Source organism: Trifolium pratense, linkage group LG3 (assembly GCF_020283565.1).
Source record: "Trifolium pratense cultivar HEN17-A07 linkage group LG3, ARS_RC_1.1, whole genome shotgun sequence".
In the NCBI taxonomy this organism is placed as follows: domain Eukaryota; kingdom Viridiplantae; phylum Streptophyta; class Magnoliopsida; order Fabales; family Fabaceae; genus Trifolium; species Trifolium pratense.
In genome coordinates this window covers 5613854-5639341 of record NC_060061.1, presented here as the reverse complement: position 1 = coordinate 5639341, position 25488 = coordinate 5613854, and the positions used below count along the sequence as shown (strand labels likewise).

At 34.7% G+C, this 25488-nt stretch overlaps 2 protein-coding genes across 2 annotated transcripts; both read right to left on the bottom strand.

The window, feature by feature from the left end:
• Positions 1–806, bottom strand: LOC123916677 (subtilisin-like protease SBT2.5). Its single transcript, XM_045968192.1, has 3 exons — positions 649–806; positions 357–504; positions 1–237 (listed from the first exon to the last, which is right to left on the bottom strand). Exons 1-3 carry the CDS (start codon positions 723–725, stop codon positions 175–177), a joined length of 288 nt encoding a protein of 95 aa, XP_045824148.1. The 5' UTR covers positions 726–806; the 3' UTR covers positions 1–174.
• An 18329-nt stretch (positions 807–19135) lies between these two features.
• LOC123914512 lies at positions 19136–25342 on the bottom strand. Its single transcript, XM_045965715.1, has 7 exons — positions 24860–25342; positions 22977–24751; positions 22462–22897; positions 21933–22368; positions 21099–21860; positions 20533–21038; positions 19136–20409 (listed from the first exon to the last, which is right to left on the bottom strand). Exons 1-7 carry the CDS (start codon positions 25340–25342, stop codon positions 19234–19236), a joined length of 5574 nt encoding a protein of 1857 aa, XP_045821671.1. The 3' UTR covers positions 19136–19233.
• Between the last annotated feature and the right edge of the window lie 146 nt (positions 25343–25488).

The window sequence follows — 25488 nt, the reverse complement described above, 5'->3', positions numbered from 1 at the left end:
TTTGTCATTCTACCAAAAACAGGTAATTTAATTTTAAAATAAAACACACATTGATCGACGCAAATCTACCTTAACAACAAATTTAAAATATAAACCTTAACAGCTAAGAAGTTGGCAATTAAACAAAGCCATTTGATTTTTCTCTTCAAAACACAATGATCTTGAATTCAAGAACTAAGCAATTTCTTCATATTTGTCCACAATTCTCACTCCTTTTGCAGATCTGAGCACATTGGCCTGTTTCAAAGTATACCAATTTAATTAAGACAAGAAAAAAAAATCAAATAATAGACCACATATATGTGCAAATATCATATAATAAAATATCATAGGAAAAAAAAAAAACTAAACATTACTTGTTCCTCTGTGATTTCCACTATAAACCCATCAACAATAGCAAAAGAAGTTGTTTTTTTGTAGCTTCCTGCCTCAAGAGTGCTTGCTAAGAGCTCATCATGCTTTCTACTAATGTACAAATCAAGCTCATATTCTCCACTCTTAGTTCTAATTAAAAGTAACACAACATAAATATTCAAATTAATAACAAATTAAATACTAGTATCTAACATAATGTTCATTAATAAAATTAAAAAAAAATTCAAAACATTGTTACAAATAATAAAACATATAGGAGACATTAGGACATACCGATTAGAACGAAGTCGTTCATATTCTTGATCATAGTTCATAAAGACAAAGTATGATTCACTCTTTGTGCTCCCCATTGAGAATGTATATTTTTTTTTTCTTTCTTGTTAATTTGATTGAAGAAAGATATTTGCAATGAATATATCTTCTGCACCACTAGCTACCTATTTATACAAAAAATATATAATGTTCAATGACTTTTCCAAACAGCAACAATAATAGAGAATGAGAGGCCCACATTATTTTTCACTTTTTTTTTTACTACTACGTACTAACTATGGTTAGACTAATTTTTCCATATATTAGACCCTCTTTTCAATTTATCAAAATTTTAACAAAATTGCTTATATTTATGTGTCTTTTTAAAATTTTAAAGTTTTATCAATTGTTTTGTTGTTAATTATACTTACCTTATTGAAAATGAGGTCAGTAAAAAAGAAAAAGTACTATGGTTAAAATTTATTTACTAATCATTTTTTTTTATGCGTAAAAAATCAGCTTGAAAACTATGTACTCCTTTTATATAAAAACATAATGAGTAAAATATAAATGATCCAGACTCTGATTTCAGTTGTGCCTCTAAAGAGAATGGCAATATAAATTTAATACATTCACACATGGGTCATAAATTTGTACTACATGGAGAGAGTACGAGTACTAGCAAAAATTCAAATTTAAAAAACATATTTCTCTTTTTTTTTTTTTTTTTTTTTTGTCAAGTCTATATTTTTATGATCAATTATCTATTTTATTATTATTGCACTGGTAAATATAAATAATTATCTATTTTATTTTTACTGCACCGGTAAATATCAAAATCAAAATCTTTTAAGGGTAGAAATATAAGTAAAAGTTATTAATTGAATTATTTCTCGTTTTAAATATAATTAAAAAAATAAAATTGGTCAAAAAATTGTTCTATAATCTGGAAATTTTATTAACCCGTAAACAAAAAAACAAATTGTTGACTACTTTCGCTTATAAAATTTAAGATTGAAGATAATAATTAATTTAAGATATTTTTTAATTAATTATCTATTTTATTGTTATTGAACCGGTAAATATCATAATCAACTTATTCTAAGGGTAGAAACATAAATAAAAGTTATTAATTGAATTACTCTCTCGTTTTAAAAGTATAAAATAAAATAAAATTGGTCAAAAAAATGTTATATAATTCGAAACTTTTTGTTGATCCGTAAAAAATAATTTGTTGACCACTTTCGCTTATACAATTTAAGATTGGAGATAGTAATTTATTAGTAGTTTTTTACTTTAGAGCTTTTTACGCCTTTTTAACGTTGTAGTAATGCCTTGCAAAAAAATTATTTGACCGGCCTTTTTAGATTGTAATAATGACTTTCATATATAGTAAGGATTTGATTCGAATCTCTCATTTCATCCTCTCCTTGTGTAAGAAGGAGATAAAATCAACGAGAGAGATAGAAACAAATAGAAAGAAAGAGATGATATAATTTCAACCTACTTTCATATAAAAGAGAGAAAATGGCTTTCATATATAAGAGATGCTATAATTTCAAATGGCTTTCATATAAAAGAGAGATTTTTTTTTTTTTTGACAAAATATAAAAGAGAGATGACATTCATAATGGAGATTCATATTTGAGCCTAAAATAGTAAGTGTTTGATTGTTTCAAAATAGTTGGCCATAACATTGATATAGTAATAACACAAATACACAATCCTATGATTAGTTTTTCATTGCTCACTATTGGTCAATTATTTATATCTATCACTTGAGTATATATAAATTATTGACCTCATGAAAACACTGATTTCCATTTACATAGTCAAAATTAAAACAAATTTGTGGATGGCTTAGCTTGGGTTCCAAGTTCAGTAAAAAAAAACTTGAGCTTCATATAACATTTTTAAAAAAAATAGAAATTGAATAAGGGGTATAGATTTAGGCAAAAACAAACCACAATCATGTAACCCAACATGAAAATGAAGAAGGGGTATAGATTTAGGTTACATTTAAGCAAAAAAAAAAATTGAAACGTTAAAAAGAGAAAACTAACCACAGTCATGTAAACCCAAATTGATCAGATTCCTTTCTATAACCCCCAATCTTTTGTCAATAACGCAAACAATAAAAGCCCAAAGCTCCAAACAATATGAAATAAGAATTTACGCTAAAAAAATTCGGAAAACGATTTCCAAATTTTTCTACGTGTTTTGGGGTAGAAAAGAAACATGAGGTTGTGAGAGAAACTGTCAAACAATAAAATAGTAAGTGCTCTCATCCTGTTCAATTAGACAAAATACATTACCAGAAGATATTCAGGGTGAAATTGAGACGGATTCTAAGCGATTAAGGGGGGGAATTTTTCTCTTCCCACCCCACATGTTTCTTTTCTATCCTCTGGGTTTCCATTTTTGTCCTTGGATAAATATTTCGGAACGCGTTTTCTGAATTTTTTTTGCCTTGGAAGAAACTTCAGAATGTGTTTTCCGAATTTGAACTAGAAAAACTTCGAAAAACATGTTCCGAAGTTTTTATACAAGGGCAAAAATGAAAAATCATAGGGTAGAAAAGAAACACAGGAGGTGGAAAGAGAAAAAATCTTAGGAAGGAGGGGGGAAAGAGCACTTGTCCAGTAGACTTAACTTGCAAGTATGGCATTTGGCCCAGCCCTGTTTACTCCTCACTCTCTATTGGTGGACATTGCAACTAAAATCATAACAAGAGTTTTTCTTCTCGCATCTCCCGACCTTCCAATCCTACCCCTCGCAACATAGGAAAAAACATTTTGCATCCTAGAATACGAACCCAACTCGCATTATAGAATGCAAATATTATAAAATCTAATATATTTGTATCTCCGCACCCTATTTTATAAGGTTCACATTCTATAACGCGAACTGTATTCACATTCTAGTATGTGAACGGTTTTTTCCTAAGTTTTGCGCTCCTTGAATTCGCTACTTAAGTAGCGCGGAGAGTATATTTAAAATTTCCGACTAATGAGCACTTCCAGAGTGTGCGAGAGGTAAATCTCTCGTAACAAACATTTGATCTTTTGGCTTATACAACCTATGGACAGGTAAATAAATTGTCATTTGATCTTAAGAACAATCATTCCATTGATATCCCTTTCATGCCATAGCAATAATAATTATCAAACAAATATGGTGACTACTTCTCTACCCTCACATAAATTGAGGGTAGTTGCCCTATGCTGATGTGGCACCAATGAAATTCATCCACGTGTATTTAAGTCAAACATAATTAATTTCTTACCATAAATTATTTTGACTACTTTTATTTTCAATTAATTATATTTTATGTTACTAGTTTTCTTTAATTATATTTTAGACTATGTGTAAATATAATTAGAATTAATTTGATCATTGAATGCTTGTTTCTAAATGTTATATATTGATTCTAAAATACCAATGTTATTAGTAGAAAAAAAAATCAATGTTATAGATTCGAAAAAATAAATATATATCAATGTTAGTTTAAATAAAAATAATAAGAGAACAAAAACAACAAAGAAAAAAAAAACTAATATCTCTAATTTAAATATACAATTCCACTTGTACATTTATTAAATGAAATCAAATAATGCTTCAAAAAAAATCAAATCAAATAATTCATGCTATTCCGGTGTAAATACTCCCTCCGTTTCATATTACTTGTCGTTTTAGAAAAAAAAATTGTTAGCTATTTAAGTCACTCATGTAAATTCCAAATATTTAGGAGTAGTTGAAACCGTAAAAGATTATATATTTGGAAAATTAAAGTTTGTTTTTTTAAGTTTTCAAAAAAAAAATGTTTGTTTTTTAAAAAAATTGGTACATAACATATTAAATTTATTGGAAAGATAAAATGCGTGGAAAAAAACAAAATAAGCTTATTGGTGAATTAAAATAAGGGTATAATAGGAAATTAAGTGCAAAAATACACTTTCTTAAATTTTTTTCCTTCTAAAACGACAAGTAATTTGACACAGAGGGAGTATATAGTATTTATTTTTTCAATCTCTTTAAATCATTGCATAGATTAACGTTGGTCGATATGATGTCGATCTTAGAAAAAAGAGGGGAAAAAATTAGGTTAAGTAATTAGGTTTAGGTTTGCGACAATGGTCCGACCTTTCTTTTAGTTCAGATGAACTATTTATATTTTTACTTGTGATCAATAGTTAAACCCTAAACAAGTTCAAGAGTTAGTTCGTCTTCTTATAATAGTCGAACCTTTTCATTTTGATCGGATAAATTTCAGGTAGACCGCACTTGTGATCGATCAAGCTTCTGTGTGATTGTTTTGCGACAATGGTCTGACCTTTCTTTTAGTTCAGATGAACTATTTAAATTTTTACTTATGATCAATAGTTAAACCCTAAACCCTAAACAAGTTCAAGAGTTAGTTCGTCTTCCTAAAATAGTCGAACCTTTTCATTTTGATCGGATAAATTTTAGGTAGACCGCACTTGTGATCGATCAAGCTTCCGTGTGATTGTTTTCTGACAATGGTCTCTATTTCCTTGATATAGTGCAAGTTTAAGAGTATGTTACTTGATATACCTAGTCTCTATTTCCTTTTATGGAAAGGCAAAACAAATCATTTTTATTTATTACTAGATCATTCCTTACAAAACCCGTGTCTATTGCATATTGTAAGTTGTAACCCGAGTAAACTGTGAAATACCCCCTGAAATTTTAAAATTCGTCAAATACCCCCTGAAATTTGGAAATTGACAAATACCCCCCTGAAATTTTAAAAAGTCAACCAAATTGCCTTCTGGCGTGGACTCTGACTGGTAGTGCAAGGGGGCAATTTGATTGACTTTTTAAAATTTCAGGGAGTATTTGCCTATTTCCAAATTTCATAGGGTATTTGACGAATTTTAAAATTTTAAGAGGGTATTTGACGGTTTACTCATTGTAACCCATTACTTGGTGCAATTAATTCGATTCATTTGAGTTTTGAATTTTCAATAATATGGTAATAAATATTGAATTATATTCCTTATTAGTCAACAATCATAAATCAAATTCTTCTTAACTCAGTGGCCAATCAATTGGATCAATTTTCTTGATTACATTCTCCTAATTTCATTTTGTCTTCTCTAAACTATTTTGTTTTCAATTTTTTCCCGATATGGACAACCAAAGAAAACAAAAACAAAATGACGATGAAAAAATAAGTAAAAAAAAAAACAGGAAAAAATACGCTAAAAAACATAACATCTAAGAAATTGAAAATCACAAGTTTTAGAATCTTGAAGAAATCTGATAGATCGGTGGCGAAGACTGTAGTAAAGATTGACATCGGATAACACAAAAGCGGAGGAGCCGTAGAATGCTAACATGACGGTGGTGGAGGCTGCAGCAGAGATTGAAAGCATTAAGAAGAAGAAGAAGAAAGTTTTTTGACAATAAGAAGAAAGTTTTTTTTTTACGCGAAGAAGAAAGTTGTTTGAGACGTAATACAATTTGAAGAAGAAGCAAACAAATCAGAAGTAATTAGGTCCAAAATATAAATTCATAGAATATAATACATAAAATATAATTAAATGAAAATAAAAATAGTCTAAATTACTTTATGGTAAAAAATTAATTATGTTTGACTTAAATAAATGTGGATAAATTTCATTGGTGTCACATCATCATAAGGCACCTACCCTCAATTTATGCGAGGGTTAATTAGAAAAAAACCAACAAATATTGTCAATAACAACTCAAAAATAGGAAACCAGCAATAAATATTTAGGCAAAAATTTGGGCCAAACCCAACTTTTGATGCATTGGTCTTCATTTATTTACTGAGATTTTCTTTTACTAATTGAAGATGAATTTACAAGTGAACAAATTATCGCAAGTAGTAAAATAAGTCGATCAACAAGGATTGTTGTAAATCAATGAAAACTAATCGGACTAATTATTACATGTAAAAGTAAACAAAGGGGGGTTTGCATTGCAAGTTTTATATGAATCTTTCTTGAGAAATACTTTGGGATTAAAATGAAATGGAAAAGGTGATTGGACCTTTTGTTTCATCTAATTACACATATCTTGGTAATCTCTGGCATCTCAACCAATTATTCAATTGAGTTCATGATTAGATTAACAAAAATGATATGTCCAATGTCTTGGGATCACAATTCTCTTCCTTAATCATGAATTTAAAATCTCTTAAACAACTCATGATTAAGTGAAGGTTTTAGGTACTTTAATCCTTCAATCACAATTAACAAGCCCAAAATCTCTAAAGCGAATGTTAATTGCACAAATATTCCTAGATCCATGAATTCTCACTCACATGATAAAATCACTCATCAACATGCTTACACAATTAGCTAGATCATGCAAAGCATTACACAAGAAGAATAATTGTATGAAAACAACTTCATGCAAAGCATTCCACACTTTTTTTTTTTTGATAAGCAAAGCATTCCACACTTGATTCCTTGCTTCGATCCACCTTTTTTATGCTTCAACTTAGCTCTAATGAACCAATTTCGCTCCAAATTTGCCTCCTCTTCAAAACTGAGTTGAATTTGCTTATATAGTAGTAGAACAAGGGCTAAGCAGCTGCGTGGCACGCCCATATTTTCTCACGTAAAACGCAGGTGGCAGGATCATGTCATGGCCAAAAGAAGCAGCAAGTGAAATAGCCAAATGATAGCTTATTGCATCCACTTCCACAATAGCCTACATGCCACTTAAATACTATGTCTCAAAACATCAAAAATTTCACCTCTTCTTTGTGGAACAAGCTCTCTTCTACCTCATATAATATCCTCTTCTTTTAAGGGCTTAAAAACATCCTCTAAAATCTCTCGAATTATGTCACTTTTAGTATGTAATAACAAAGTTATCACAACCTCAAACTTATCTCATTCCGTGTCCTCAAGAAATATCTTGGTCTCTATGAAAACAAACCATTATCTTAACAAATTTAGCCAAGGACCTCAAACACCATAAAGTTAACATAATCACACAACACTTCAAAGATTAATTCTATCATGGTTCATATGTACATAATTGCAACTTAAGAAAACAAAGAGCTACCACGATGGATGTTTTTTATAAGCAATCTATTGGGAACTAGTGTTTAAAATTATTAAAAATTCCAACGACTTTCGATAATATTTTTTAAGAAAAAAAATCATGATTCTTCTAGTCTTTATGATTAAAACAATGATACGATTGAATAATAAATATGATTTCACATATTAGTTTGTTTTGTTTTTCGGTCTTCGTACAGTGTATTTTGTTATCCCGTCTTTGTGTAGTGTTCATTTGTTTCAAGTTGAGGGAGTATTTCCGATCTAGTCCACATACAATTAATGTCGACTTTCATTTTATCAACACTACAAATCCAGATACATGGATATATACCGGACAGGCGGACACATCAATATATATTTGCACATTCAGTTGGCCACTCAGGAGGGTAATTGAAGGAATAATATAGACATTAGGGGTGGAAATTAAAAAAAAATTACAAAGTGTAAAACAAAACTTAACTACTCTGTAGGGGTAAACACCTATACCCAGTTAAATATATCTTTGGTTCACAAGGGAATAAGAAGTATTTTAAAACTAATTTACTTTTTTACTCGTCAAATTTTATAACACTCATATTTTTGGTTTTCATCACTAGTTTAATTTGGTTCGAGTGTCAGTTATGACATCAAGTGGTTCCAGCCCCTTCCTGGTCGTAGTTGTGAGGGATCAAACTGTGGTCCTCCCTACCAAGTTCAACATCAATCACCACTGAACCAACTAACGATTTGTCACACTCGTATTTTAAAAATTAATATCTCTTTATCATGTAAATTGTTTTTACAACTTGTTATTCCACATTTGACACTCGTGTAGCTCGTAAACCCGCTCTTTCTTTTTAACGTATCACATATAGCCTTAAAAAAGTTTTTCTTTTATTTTTTACATAGCCTTAAAAAAGTTTGAGGGCTCATTCTCAATTGATTTAGAATTAATTAAAATCATTGTTATAAAAAGTTAGAATTAATTCTTTTTTGGTATAATCATAATTATTTTTGGTATAATCATAATTACTACTTACATCTTTTGTGAAGAGATTCTTTGTAAATTTATAATATACTGTTAAAGGATTTTTTTAAAATATACTTTTAAAAGATTCTTTGAAAATTTATAATATACTTTTAAAAATTACATTTATACTACTCATATATACAGTTACAAAATAAAAAGCTATAAATAAAGGGAATAAAAAAGAAAAACAAAGTGTACCCTACTGTTTAGCCAAGAAAAGACAAACAGGTAAGAACAATCATTCTTTCTAATGTAATTTCCTCCCTTCTTTTAAGCAAAGTATAATCGCACTCTTTGATTTTAGAACATTACATTCTGTTATATAGATTTCCATAAAGATTTACGAGCTTCATAATCGGTCGCAGTACAAGGGGTGTGTGAGAGCAATTTATAAGTGAGAGTAATTTTACCTTAAAAACCGGTTTTGTAAAATTGAGTTAAATTATACTCTCAATTATAAGACATAGCTATATAATGGTTTTCTTTTTTTTTTTGCATGTTTAATTCTCTTTCAACTAACATGATTGTTTTCTATGATGTAGATCGAAACCCGCACGATGTTTTTTAACTTTGATTCTGTGCTGCTACAAGTCAATCACTTGATAATAACATTTGAGTAATGTTACACCGCTCAATAACGCTTTAACAACGCTTTAACGAATACAAATTTTACAAAATTCACCATTGGATTGAAAGCTTATATCGTATAGATCATCTATGTTAAATTTTATAAAAATCTAAAATCGTTTGATATGTTTTTAAAATATATCAAGATTAACGGTATTCAATAAAAACGCATAAACCATTAATCTTTGTAACATATCAAACAATTAGAGCATATTTTAACTCAGACAATTTTTTATTTTAAAACAAATAAAAATTTGTTGATCTTGATCAAACAGTCGAGTAAGAGTCGAATGTACGAATGCAGTCATTTGTTGAGAATTGAGAGTAGTGAATCTGATTAGGGTTTTGCTAACTAGTGTCCTGAGACACCCGTGACACTAATTAAGGAATACAAATAAAACATTTTCCATCTGATTATTTCCTCATGCAGAAAGGAAGTATTAGAAAACTTAAATAGAATAAGAGTGAAGTAAAAAACCATAAAAACCAAAGAATCAAGAGTGAAGTACTAGTAGAATATGGTTGGTACGTGTCACACGCAGAAACATTAGAGCATGGGATGAGAAGCACGTGCATGGGGTTGAGGGAAATAAAGCATCACGTGGTAGGACCCAGTGTAGATTGGGAAGGTCGCACGAGCACTCACATGGAGATGTGGTAAATGGCTGTATATGATAGGGCCACGATTTTTGTGTCCCCTGAAATTTCGGCCATCAAATTACAATTGATCGCGATCAGACACTTGTCTATGTCAAACTTCGGGACCCACAGCTCTCTAACGTTGATTGCGGATAAACAAACGGCTAGGATTCACAACCATGAAACTTACTCCGTTCCAATGACTTATTTTGACCAAGTTCACTATTCATACTCTTTCGTTACAAAATAATTGTCACATTTTACTACTGCATACTTGTCAATGCACAATATTGATCATTAATATTTTTAGTTGTGTATTATCTATAACAATATATAAAGGGGATAAGGGAGTTTGGGCTGGATTTTTTTTGGTCCATTTTGCCCTTAACTTCCTTTATGGTTTTTTAATTATTCCTTAATTGTCCTTAACTTCCTCTCTTTTTTTTTTTATGGTTTTTTCATCTATATCTATTCTATACTATAATATATAAAAAGAATACATGAGTTTTGGGGTAGAATTTTCATAATATCAACATTACCCTTGCTTTTTTTTAGTAGCAACAAAAATCTTTTATTAACAAACTCACCATAACATAAGGCGTATCTTTTTTTTTTGGGTACATAAGTTAGACACAGGCAGGTGCGGAACGCGCCTGCCTGGCCCGCTAGTTAAAAATTATGAAAATTTGATTTTTTGTTAGTTCTCATCGAGACAAGTCTAAAAAGATCTCATATGCTATTTTTTTTTGCATTAGTAAAAAAAAATATGGTCAAAGTAACTTGTATGAATGTGCACAAAGTTAAATTGTGACAATAATTAAAAATTGGTCAAAGTTTCTTATAAAAATGACCAAATTTTTTGCCCTAAGTGTTCCTTATAAAAAAGACTGGAAAGAGTAGTATATAAATGTAAATATCAGCGTACAAATTTTGTTTGGTTTTTTTCAATGCGAAATTTTATAATTTTTGATATAGTAATAAATAATTAAATATATTAATGATTAAATTTTTATGTATTAAAGTGCTCGAAGTGGTTATCTAGGTAATTTATTTTAAAATGAGAAGTAATATTATGTTATGTGACATTAATTCTTTTCCTATTTTTCGCTTCTGCTTATTTGGTCGTATTTTATGTGACTATTGTACTAAACCTTGCCACATATACGTACAATAATGTTAATCAGGGACGGATCCAGGAATCTATAAAACGGGGGGCCGGAATAATTAAATAATAAATATTAAATAAATCATAATCATAATTATAATAGTACTTAAATATATTCAATAAAAAATACATTACATTGTTTATCTAAATTGTACACGATATTGCTCTATATCATAAAATTCATCAACAACTGAATCTGTATTAATTAGTTTGAAATTCATTTTCTATCTTGTTTCTCAACCTAATTTTCACAATCTTCATAGCAGAAAATAATTTCTCACTTATAGCAAACAATCAGAACCAACTTAATCGAATTTCGACTTTAATAGTGTCTAATACATATTATCAAAATATTTTAAAGTAGTAAATTGTTACAATTACTATGTTGTGGGTGCATGATTTGCGTCAATCAGTCGTTAATAATCTTTTAACACATCTCTCAAATATTAATTTATGTGTACATATATATCAGGAACAAGTATATGAAAGAAAAAAAATATGACAAGAGGGGGGGGCCTCAACCCCTACTTGCCCCCCCTTATGTCCGTCCCTGATGTTAATCGATTGTTATTTGTCAAAATGGGGAGGGATTCTCTCGTATGAGAATTCATCTAGTAAAATTTGGACCTTACAATATCATAATTAAGAAATATAAATTATTTATTTAAATGGTTATTGATCTTACATATGATTAGGGAAGGTTGATGGTCAGCAAATTGTCGTCGAGTAAGCAATCTATCGGAGAATGGGTTTGTACCTGTACGCGCTCCGATGCTTAAGTAAGTAATAACACAAGTACAAGTTTAAGCGTAAGGTTTCGAATGAGAATTAAGTATGTGACCCTCCACACTCTTCTGGAGGAGGGTATTTATAGTGCCCTAGAGGTTTGACGGATTGAATGTTTATTAGATATAATTATTAAAAAATTATAAATGAATGATATGTACACATAAGACTTAATTAAATACCTAAAATGGAATTTTTCCACCGTAAACCCACTTATTATAAATTAACATTGGTAGTAAACAAGGTTATTTTATTTTGGACAGTGGTAGTAAACAAGTTCTTTTTTTTAAAAAAAATTAAGTGCGTGGTACTAATAAACAAGTTTTTTTGTTTTTGACTTGAGTGGTACTAGTAAACAAGTTTGTTTGTGGTAAAAATTGTTTTTTTCATAAGCATATAACTTAATTGTCAAAAACATCATATTATATATAAAAAAAACTCGATCTTCAAATTCAAAACTCTTTATTTATTCATTTAAAGGGTGAATTTTTAACTTGCAAAAAATATTATTGTTTTTATGATCCGCAAACATAATTCAACCCATTAATGACCTCATTAGTTTGTTTTTTGTTTTTTTGGGTACAACGATTTGGTTTAATTTTAGTGATAAAATTATACCAGTTCAACATTCAACCTAATTAAATTATATCTAAGAGAAAAAAAAAATCACAACAGTAATATAATCCATCAACCACTAACAACCATGTATATCAGACCGCATTATTTTAATTCACCTCACTTTCTTAATATAATACGAAAGATATTACATTACATATATAATTCTTATTAAATGTCGGTATAAAATTAATTTATACGGGTCGCACATACTCTTTAATCTTTTCATCTAATATTATTGTCAGGAGTCCCACATCGAATATATCAAAGTGTTTAATGTGGTATTTAAGTCATGAACCGCTTACACACATTGGATTAGTCTTTTGTATAAGATGGATTAACGTGTTCCACCGAGTGCTGATAGATGAGTGAAACCACCAAAAAGGAAATGGCTATCATCGGGTCAGAGTCCAACCCAAAAAACTAGTCCAATAAGTGAGAGAGTCTCATGGCTTAAATACCACACCAAACACTTTGATATACTCGATGTGAGACTCCTAACAACTACAACCTGTTAGAATATATTCTAATATTTTGTGGGCTGCAATCAATTGTGAGTTTTGATTTTAATAAAAACGGGTTGATGTTGTTGTGATTCATTTGATGATGCTTAAACCCGATAATTGTGATCAGTAATAATGAGCTTGAACACTAATTCTGATTTGTGTAGAAACAAAGTGTAGGCCCAACCTCTAGTGTACATGATGAGTAGTATGACTAGGGTTGTTATCTTATAAATAGATAGACTAGGTCCCCTTTGCCATCACGTTATCACAGCCGCCACGCTGAGAGAATAAGCTTGTCTGAGGTTAGCTCATTGATAACCCCAGAAACTGTAGCATGTGATCAAGCAGAGGAAGACCTTGTCTAACATATCGATGTTTTCGATAATGGTGCGCTTCTGGTAACGATATTTTGTGATTATGATTATCAAGTCAGTGTGTTCTAATTTCATATAATACATCAATCTCTAATTGTTAATTCTTTAATCCCGCAAACACTCTAAACACCATTTTGTTTTGTTTGTTTTTTTACCGGACATAACGGCAATCTTTAGGAAAATGTCAACCATTACTATCAACACTCCGCAGACAAAAGAAAAATGATAAGTACTATAATCCAATACACACACTAAAGTACATATAAGTGCAGGAAATCCGGTGCGAAGTTTCTCAGCTTGATTGCAAAAAATAGGGAGCTTACGGTTATTAGTGGGGACATATTAGGACGTTAGGATTTTGGTTTCAGTTTTCCAGATTCAGTTTCAGTTTCATCAGTTGCATTTGTAGTTAGTAGTTACAACTAACAAGTTACCCACTTAACAGATTTATTCCAGCTTATTTCAAATTTAGTATCATCTAAAATCCTATCAAATCTTCTTTTCCATTATTAACTTATTTGTTTATCATGCATGCGTCTGCAATTTTGTTATTGTAGTTTTAATGATTAATTATGCAAGCCCACTAGTAAAGCAAAGCACTGATAAACAAAATTTTTTTGGCTCTATTTTAATTTCTTATCAATTCGGTTAGAGGATGATGATGGAAGATTCCATTTTTCATATATAAATTACTTTTCAATGCAAGCAGTTGGTACTGTAGGTCCGTATAGCAGGCCAAAATATGAATCATGTCAACATTTTGTTTATAGATTTGAATTCTTCTGGATTGATTGGTCAACACATCAAAATCGTTTCAGTAAAATTTCACAAGGAAAGTATTTTTATTTTTTTGTTACACATTCTTATATTTGAACTAATTGACTTGTGAGTTGTGACAATTGAACTCTTAACTTATTGATGAATGAAATAATATGATTTACGTTTTGTCAAAATATAAGTTGAGGTTCATTTTTCTTTTTCTAAAATCTGCATGTCGTAAACTTTCAAACAAAGCCTCGGATAATGATATACTAGTGTTCAACTTCCGAACACCCTCATCTACTTATCATATAAAATACATTCAATACAAGTGTGTGCAACCCAAGTTGAGAGAAAATAACGAAAGCGAAAAATGATATAAAAAGGAATACATTATTTTCAATTTTTCATATATGCATGGTGTGATGTCTGTATCAATATTTGTGGTTACACTGCTTATTTATATGCTACTAGATCATTCACTATATGGATGGAACGGAGTGGGAGTATTGAACTCTGGATCACTCATTATAAGACAGAAGAAAAATTAAGTTCTAGAAGAACGTTTTGAAAACCTCTCTTATATATATATATATATGTGTGTGTGTCTGTGTGTTTTGATATTTTGGATGTTGATTATTTGTATATATGTTTATAAATGATTCTTTTTTGGGTATGAAAGGGACTAAGGTCTAAGAAAATAACTAGAAACACGTAAAAAAACCAGGTACAAGTAGAGCATGTGACATACTAATAAATATAAAAAAATTTCAAAAATACTCTTCAACCTAATGTTATAACATAATATTAATTACCTATATAAATTTAATATTAATTTCCTAAACATCTCTAAGGAAAATTAGAGAGAAAAACAAATGTTATTACGTTGTTTGGAAGGTGAGGTTATAAATTAAGGATCCTTTGTCCCCATTCAAGTTCTCCAACTTCTATCATTATAGCCTAGATATGGTTATGTGATCTACTTGGGCCTTGCCTCTTTACATGATTTTAATATATCTTTAGTAGGCCCAAAGGATTTGGATATTTCTTTTAAAAAAATAAAATAAATATATATTTAAATGCAGTTTTAATTTTCTATCTAAGTTTTTTGAATTTTTTTACCTGATACAAAATTCTTTAAATTAAATCAAGTAATTTAGTTCAAATGGTTAATGATTCCATCGTAAAATAAATTGTTAGGGAAAACCTAAATTCAATTTATGACGAAAATAATTTTTTACGAGAGTTTACTTGCTTTACGGTCGAACTCCATATAACTCCTTCAGTAGGAACCGGATGGTTAATAGTACCATGAATCAACCCAATATTAAAAATATATTATTAATAAATATTCATTTATATTTCTCTATAAATACACCCTCTATAAAATATGAAATACTTTCCTTTTTTTTTCCCCCTCTAAATTCCCAAACAGATTCATAGAGTTTGTTTTAGTTTGTTAATTGTTATTTACCCACTTAGACGGTTACTCTCATCACATCTAGTTGATTTATAAAATGCAATTATGATAAACAGTTCTTTTAGTTGCACGATCCGTACGACTTAAGAACTTTTAGTTAATGTTGCATTGCATAAAGTAAAACGATACTAAGCACATAATCAATGTTGCAAGGAAATACAGTATACTTTATTTGGCTAGCTTCCACATACAAGTCCATAGTACATACATCAACCATAAGCCGATAACCATCTCATTCGTTCTATAACAAACAAATTCAACAAATTGCAAGTTAACTAACACTTGTTGGAGTTTAAATGCATTTCTTTGAAGAGTTCAATTCATATATGATGATGTTTGGCAACCAATTTACAAAATCAAATTTCACTTTGAAAATAGCTTGGAGTATTATTTGCAATTGATCTATCTACCAAGTAGTGCAAGTAGGTCTTTTCCCTCTATGATCATTATGTAAGCAAATTTGAATTGTTAAGGAGTTATAATTTGTGTATATAAGCGCCAAAATTGAAGTGAGTGTGAAGCAATTTGGGTACGTGGACGGCACCTATACATTAAAAATTAAGATGTTGCGGACATGGTGGTAGTGCAAAGTCAGGGTTAGTGCCACAATTTCCAAAAGGTGACCTAACGCACTCAATCAAGGGAGAAGAAATAAAAGCGTATCAAGACTTTAATCTTAAAATAAAATTGTAAACTGCTCTTGAGAATGCAATCCATGAGATGCATTAAAATAGTAAAGGAATTTTAGTCAAAAATAAAAAAAAAACCTAGTCAAAGAGTTGTGTGAGATATAGAAAAAAAAAACTCTCGCAACATGCCAACAATTGTATCGAGCTACATGCCCTTCTCATAAGATGTTGTAAGCTACGGGCCATAAAATGTCCGACGAAGCCAACAAGCCCTAGGCGAGGTCCCCTTTCTTCAAAGGTGGGTCTTTCAACCGCCTACTCTTTCGTGGATGTTTTAAAAATGTCCATCATATCTAGGAGCCAAATCACGACTATGATACCACTTGTTGAGAAGTCTAAGGGAGCTAGGATTACAAGAGAATGAGACACCACATCTCCATCCAAAAACTTAAGATATTAGGTTAACGAGTCACATTTCTTATAAATCCAATATTCTTATCATACATAGTCGATGTGAGAATTGAATACTCACACTTAAAACCTAACAAATACATCAAATTTCGCTGATCAATCTTTGCTTATATTTTAAGATGAAGAGAGTATTGGTTTTCATATTTTAAAATTAAAATAAAATAAAATTGTAGTACTTGAACACCAAAATGAACACCCTCTCATGGGTGGCACATTTTGAATTGCAGAACATTAGACAAAGGATACTCAAGTGTGGGAAATGTCGCTGGTGAGCGTCACACAACCGGAGCCACTCAGTCAATCCGGAAATTTGCCTCCTTGACTTTTATACGACGTGTCCATTTCATTTTCTATTCACTTTTTTTAAGGTTATAACTACTACAAATACAATGGCAACTTTATTAAAAGCAAAAAAATGCATTCAAAAAGTGAATGAGAGAATAGAATAGTTATAGAAGGAGTGTTTGTGTGAAAGAAAGATTTTATCTTAATTTCGGTGGAGGCCGTTGATTGCGGTTGGGAATAAAGCGTTCTGACAATTGGGACTGTCGTTTTGTGTTCAGTTTTGACTTTTGACCACATATTCCTTTCCCATTCTTTCTTAAACATTTAAAAATACTTACTTATCATGCTGTAACTTTATTGTGTTAATCATCCGTTAATTCAATTGGATTATTTTAATGATTTTAACATGCTCAAGGTCTTACTTCTGAGTGTTATGTGATTCAAATTCAAGTAAAACTGTAGTGATAAACAAAGTTAAACTAGTCTCCATCAAAAAAGTAGTAGTAGTAGTATGAAATTGAATTGGACTCTATTGAGAGAAATAGTAGATGTTCTTTTATTAATTTTAAGTTGTGATCTTAAACATGAGTGTGATCGCGTTCGACGTTGCTCTATTTAAGCCCCAGTGAACTGAAGGGGTTGTGTATATGCACGTGCTCCGACGCTCAAATCAGTGAGAGTGAAACAAATGTTTTCTATCGTGAGTGAATACGTACCTTGTGAGGATCGTGAAGGTTGAATATATAGCCTCCAGCGCTGGGTCAAGACCCTTGATGGCGTTAATAGCCATCAAGTGGCTGCCAGAAAACGACTGGAGAACCATGATAAGCAGTTAATGATCATTATTCCGGTGGTCACGGGCTGCTCCTTATTGGATCTTGCTCGACGGGCCAGTTAGCAATTTCTCAGCTATTGAGCTGCTAGGCCCAATCTCGAATAAGTTGAATAAGTAGAAGTATCGGAGTTCAAATCACGAAACTTCCTTTTTCTACCTGTACTATTATACTGGGAATAGACCATACTCAAAATGTAAGAGCACGACATATTTATGAATTATTAGTGAGAGTGTAAGTAAAGTATTATTCTCATACTGCTAATAATTTTGATTTGAGGTAGTATTGTTTTCACTTGGGATACTGTCGGTGCCAATAGAGAATTGGTTTCAGACGTCAATTTAATAGCCATGAGTGTCTATTGTCGGGTTGTCGGGTTCGGATTGTCTGCAATGATGTCCAGGATGTACAGTACCACAATAACTTGAGATCAAGCCGCACCGCTTTCACTTTCTATCTTTGTTAGAGTACTAGCTGCTACAGTTAGGTTTAGGTGTGTGTACAATTAAGGTTGTTTTGTTTTGCAGTTGGAGAAATCTTTGTTGTTATTGCAGTGGTTGCGCATAACAAAAGAGTTGCTCATAAAATAGAACATATAAAAAATGACTTGGTCGGTGAGAGTTTTCTTTTTCTTCTCTTTGGCTTAATAAATTCTTAGCTAATTTGTTCACAAATTCTAGCTCAATTGACAGAAATATCAAAATTACTAGTTTCGGATGTCAGGATCGGGGTTCGAACCCCGGTCACTTCACTTTGTGTGTGTAAGTTTTCAATGACTTTAGCATTTCGTCCATCAACAAAAAAAAAAATTATGTGCAGTAAATATTTTGTTGTATATACATTCGATATTTTTTTATGGCATTTGGCGAGGGTGGTGCATAATTGGATTACATGTAGTCGAACTGCATTCACGGTCAATTATTCTGAACCTGATTAAGATCAGATGTTTAAGACAATTTTTTTTTTGATGAATTTTTTTAAAACATCTGGACCATCCGATTAAGTTTGGACGGTTTAAAATTTGCTTGCTGCATGCACCATACTCCTATTTTGTTACTGTGTGTTTAGTTAATGATGTGACTAATGACTGCGACATGCATGTTAGCTAACATGGGGTTTTCCAGGATTAAAAAGGTCACGAGGCCGTTACTCTCATTTTCAGTTAATTCACACTCAAATGTTTTAATTTAAAATTGTATTATTTTGAGATTTTCAGTCAAAGTCAGCTACATCTTTTTTTTTTTTTTTTTTTTTGAAGAAGCCAAAATGATATATATTAACACAAAACAGCCTCCCCTGCACAAGACGTACCGAGGAAGACTAAATAATTACAAGAGAGTCAGAGAGATACAATTAAAATAAAATCATACAAGGCCCAAACACAACAATGGACTAGACCACCAACTATGGTAGTTTAAAGCTAACGTGATGTTCGTCGTCTTCAACCACCGAAAAGAGAAAAGTTTGATCTTGTCCAATAAAATATGAGGTGTGCCCGTTGAACCTTTGAACAACCGATGATTTCTCTCTGTCCATAACACCCAAACACAAGCGAGCCAAACTAGCTGCAAAAAGGACCGTCGCGCTCGAGATACACCTAATGAAGCCGTAAACTGAACAAAATGGTCACGCAGAGACGTGAAATCCACCAAAGAAATGCCAATCCATGCACGAACTAAATCCCAAAGCGATCCAGCAATACTGCAGGAGAGAAATAAATGATGGGCCGACTCAGCCGCTCCACATCCAAAAACACAAGTGGCAACCGTAGAAGACAAAACGCCACGAGTAACCAGATTTGCTCTCGTGGGCAACCTGTCCCGCAACAAACGCCACGCAAAGATGGAGACCTTCAAGGGAACCTGAGAGTGCCATATAAGGTTGTCCGCATCCTCCAAAGTGACGGACTCCTGAGACGTCAGAAGCTGATAAACTCCCCCGACCGTATAACCTGAATCTGGGTCAATCCTCCAATGCCATCTGTCAATAGCCTGATCCTGCAAAGAAATGTCAAGAAGTAAAGACTGACACTCCCCCAACATCTCCTCCTCCCACGCCCACAACCGCCTCCGCCACTCCCACGCCCCCCCTTCTGCCCCCCAACCTAAAGCAAACATCTCTGCAACCGAAAGAGATTTGGTCACAGCCAACTCAAAAAGGCGCCCAAACCGCTCCCTCAACGAAATCCCATCCAACCAAGGGTCGGTCCAAAAAAGAGTATCCGTCCCATCCCCCACCCTCCTCGAAACTTGCTCCCTAAACCAACTGCCTCCTATCTCACCATCACCCTCCCGGATACGCACTAACTCCCTCCACCACACCGATCCTCTCTGACCTCCCGCTCGAAGACTACCTCCCTCAAGCCCATACCTAGCTACCAGCACTCTAAACCACAGTCCCTCTCTGTCCACCAGCATCCTCCAGCACCACTTGCCCAACAACGCTATGTTGAACTCACGCAACTGTCTAACCCCCAAACCTCCATACTCCTTACGCAAACAAACAGATTTCCAACTAACCCAAGAGATTTTTCTAGACTCCTCACAACCCCCCCAAAAAAATTTAACAAAAAGAGATTCAATAGAGGAAATTATACCTGAGGGAGCTTTGAAGAAAGAAAGAGCGTAGACAGGTAAAGAGGTCAAGACAGATTTTAACAGAACCAGACGACCACCAAAAGACAAAAAGCGACTCTTCCATCCAGACAATCTATTCTTTAAACGAGTCAATATCTGATCCCAAAACACCAAACGACGCGGATCACCCCCGATCTGAAGACCCAGATAAAGGAAAGGGATCTTTCCCACTTTACAACACAGAGTAGACGCAGCTTCGCATAACCAGGACTCAGGGATATTCACGCCAACCAACATACTTTTATTAAAATTAACCTTCAATCCAGACATAGTCTCAAAAAGCACTAAAACAGCCCTCAAAGCCCGGACATTTGCCCAACTTTTTGTCCCCATCAAGAGAGTATCATCAGCAAATTGAAGATGCGACACTGACACTGACCCCTGTCCACCAATACTATAACCCGTAAACAAATTACGAGCCACCATAGCCTCCATAAGCACATTAAGGCCCTCAGCCGCCAGAAGAAAAAGGAAAGGAGAAAGCGGATCACCCTGCCTAAGCCCCCGCCTAAGAGGGAATTCATCAGTCGGACTGCCATTAACTAGAACCGAAGCCGTAGCCGTACAAACACACTCTCGAATCCACTTCCTCCACAAATTCGGAAATGCCATTCTCCCCATAACGGCATCAAGATATCCCCAATCTACCGAATCATAAGCTTTCTCAAAATCCACCTTGAATAACAAAAGATCCTTTTTAAATTTCCGCGCCTCATCCACCACCTCATTAGCAATGAGAATACCATCAAGAATTTGCCTGTTCTTCACGAACGCAGTCTGGGACTCAGAAATAACACTACCAATCACTTGACGCAACCTATTAGCTAAAACCTTCGCCAAGATTTTATAGAGGCTTCCGACAAGCGAAATAGGGCGAAAATCACTCAGCCTCTGAGGACTATCCGTTTTGGGGATCAGAGCAATGAAAGTCGAGTTGATACCTTTCGTCAACCTACCATTCCGATGGAAATCAGAAATAAAGCGCATCACATCGCCTCGAAGCTCAGCCCAGAAATCTTTAATAAAGCCAAAATTAATGCCATCAGGGCCTGGGCTTTTATAACTATCGCAATCCCACACAGCTAACTTCACCTCAGCCTCCGAAAAAGGTTTGGTTAAGCCACCAATCTCCACCGGATTTAACCTCTTGAACTGAAGGTCGTCAACCCCGGGTCTTTCCACATTAGGAGCCTGAAAATGAGACTCAAAATGCGAAAACACCGCCTGCCTAATAGGATTAACGCCCTCCAACATAACCCCATCTACCTGAATGACTGACAAAGAATTCCTTCGACGACGACTCGCCAAAACTGAATGGAAATACTTAGAATTGGCATCCCCTTCCTTGAGCCACATCGAGCGAGATTGTTGCCAACTAATACTAGCATGCAACCTAGATAGCGAATGAATGTCATTTGAAACCCCATGAAGCTCAACAAGATCCTCCTCAGAAAGATCATCTTCCCCCCCCTTCTCATCAAGAGCTGAAAGCCTGATCTTCAAATTATCTATACGACTAGGAAGATTTTGAGCATGAGTCTTGTGCCAATCTTTTAAAGCCACCTTAATCATCTTAAGTTTTTCCTTTATAACGTAACCACCCCAACCATCGACTTGGAACGAATTCCACTTATCTCTGACAAACAATGTGTACCCAGGTATATCCTTCCAACACTTAAGCATCCGCGATGGTCTTGGCCCCCAATCTTCCTCATTCGCAGACAAGACCAGAGGACAATGATCAGACAACCCTCTCATTTTGGCCAGTTGCTTACAGTTAGGCCAATTCAAACACCACTCCTCGGAAAGAAGAAACCTATCAAGACGGCTCATCGAGTGACCATCCCCTTTGAACCATGTAAACTTACGTCCAATTAGGGGAAGATCAATCAACATGTTATCTTCAATAAACTGATTAAAAGGGATATGATCCGAGGAACGATGCCCACCCCTAACCGATCGTCTTTCATCAATGTGTTTGACCGCGTTAAAGTCCCCACACACACACACCCTCTTCCCCGCCAGCAAGAGGAGCCGAGCCGAAAGAGATTCCCACAATCCTTGCTTAGCCCCATCATCACAGGGCGCATAAACATTTGCCACATAAAATTCTTCTCCTGTCTTAGAGAACCGACCATGACACCACAACACATGCTCCCGGCTCTCCGTCGACCACACCTCCACCTCAGAAGAATCCCACAAAGTTATAAGCCCTCCAGAGGCCCCAACCGATGGTCGATAAGAAAAACCGTGCGAGGAGCTACCCCAAAGAGTCGAGCTAAGAAAAGTATCACAATTTTGCAACTTCGTTTCTTGAATACACAGAATGAAAGGTTTCAACTCCCCCACCATCTGACGCACTTCCTTCCGCTTCTCAGGGCCTCCTAGCCCTCTAATATTCCAAGAAATAATCTTCATTAAAACTCTCCCCCCCCCCCCCTTTCCAACAAGAAAAGACACACCACTAGCACCCGTTATCCTTCCTTGACCCCCCCGCTTCGGCCTTTATCCCTGAAACCGCCCTCTTGCCCTTACTCGCCCTCGAAAGAATATTGAACATATTCACATTGTCTCCCTTGAACTTGACCCCGATAGCTTTCCCAATCCCCCACACATCATCCACCGCCATCTGGTCATTACCATGAACAGCCACCCAATTTGTCCAATCATTGTTTACAGAACCCGACGAAACTGTATCTCCAGAGGGAACATGACAACTCATAGAACAGGAGCGATTAAGCCCATCTCCGCCCCTGCGCCGACGAACCTTCTTCTTTAAAGCCTTTAACACCTCACAGCGCTCCTTACTTGGCAGCCTAGCCACTTTTTTGAGGCTATGGACTGGATGACGAAGCACACCTCCTGCTTTCCGCCTCCTCGGATCTTGATCCACTTTTCGCTTGAGGCTCGATCCGTGAGGACTCTCCTTTCTATTTTTCTTACTTGCTGAAAAAATGACTCCCGCATCCCCAAAATTCTGATCCTGTAACCACTCCAAACTCCAAGGCCCAGATAATACGGATCGCCTCACCTCCGGAGGACAAGAATTAGTGCGCTTACTAAGAAGGGGCCGACAAAAAGGATGATCCGAAGCTTTCCCCGAAGAGGAATACACCTCTGCCTGACCAGCTTGAGTTCCTAACACTTCCTGAGGATCCATCCTTAAACCTGAATTTGTCCCAACTCCCTTGGAACCTGGAATAGCTTCAATCTTATCTGAAGACTCTTCCCCCTGCTTACCTTGAACAACATTAAGATCCTCCTCCGCAAGTCGTTCCTTAAATTGGTTAACTAGTTCGTCAACATTGCGAAGGACCTCCGGATCCTCTTGACCTTCACCACAAGATGATTCTGCCTCACTCTCATCTTCAAAGAGGCAAGCATCCTCTCCCATAGCATACCCCCACTCCTCCACAATCTTGATCTCTACTTGAGTACCATCAACCAAGACTGTCACACTTCTTTTGATTATGTCCAGTTCGGGTGTAGCGATCAGAACCCGCGCGAAGTCAAGTCGATTCTTTTCAGCGGAACAAGAATCCGTGCGAAGAAACCCTCCACATTCAAAAACACACAACTGAAAAAATTGCTCGTTCCAAGCATGAAGGGGAACACCATACAAACGCACCCAGGCCCCTCTCCGATAGGGTGAAGTCTCCTTATCCCATGTTGTCCAACTCGAAAAAACAAGTTTGAAAAAATTCTTAGCATTATTGATCATGGACTTAGCGTCGATATTATCTGAGCTACGAACAAAAACCTTATCGGCACCCATAGGAATGAGAACCAGATCACTAAAGCCCGCATCCATAATCCTGTTCTGGACCACATGAATCGCCTCTCCGTTGGAAATTGTAGCCACTACCCCATTGATAGCCCACTTAGAATCGTCAGGTTTAGAATGATAACTTCGCATCAAGACTTGACGCTTCTTTACAACATCAACTGGCTGTTCTAACTTGTACGAAGTCCTCGCTACCACCTTTGTTGTATCAGCCTTTTGGACTAAATCCTCCTTCCTAGCCCCTAACTTGATAACTATGTCCCCCACCTGCATACCTTCCGGGGGATCAATACCTTCCTTTTCCGCCCTTGAAACTACAGCTCCAGCACAGTTAGAATTTTGTCTCGGCGTCTTCAAGCCGTTTACGCTTCCTTTGGGTGCAGCATGCCTCAACGAGCTTTGCTTCCCTGCTTTCGGCTGCTGCACCTTATCGCCTTTTTCCAGACCATCCTTATGCTTCTCCTAATTCCTTCCCAATTCCGAAGCATTGCGATCAAACAAGGCTACACTAGCTTTGACGCGAAAGTAACCAAACCAGACATTGTTGAGGGCATTCATCAATTTTGATACATTTTTAACATTGGAAAATTTGACAAATCCATAAGGTTGACCATATCTATTTCTTTTTTTCGCGACAAACACATCCTCCAGCACACCACATACTTCGAAGCCCTTTCTCAGATAAAAATTCGACATTTGTGCTGGGAAATTTGTAAAGTAAAAAGAGACGTACCGTTTAAGAGCGGATCCCGAAAAACCACCGCCATTGTTATCCGCATCACGCACTACAGGCTCTGCATCTCCTTCCTTTTGATAAAAATCCATTTTCACATCACCTCCATTAATCATCACCTTATTCCTTCCATGAGCAATCCGAGCCTCTTCCTTCCCAATTCCTCCACTGCAATTCACATCTCCTTCCTTCAAAACTCCTCCAAGCCTCACCGTGTTCCCTCCCTGAGCAATCCGACTTGCACCATAACCAGAGCTTGAACGATGAAACTCTCGTCCTTCTCCCTCCAGCCAGCCGTTTCTGCCATCCTCTCTAGCCATCGCAATCGTTCCTTCTTCCTCCATCCAGCCGTCTCTGCCATTCTCTCTAGCCACCGCAACCACTCGGTTGTCGTTCAAGGCCTGCCGTACGTTCAAATCAAGCCGTCGACGTGCGTTTCTGGAAACAGAGCATGAACGGTGAAGGT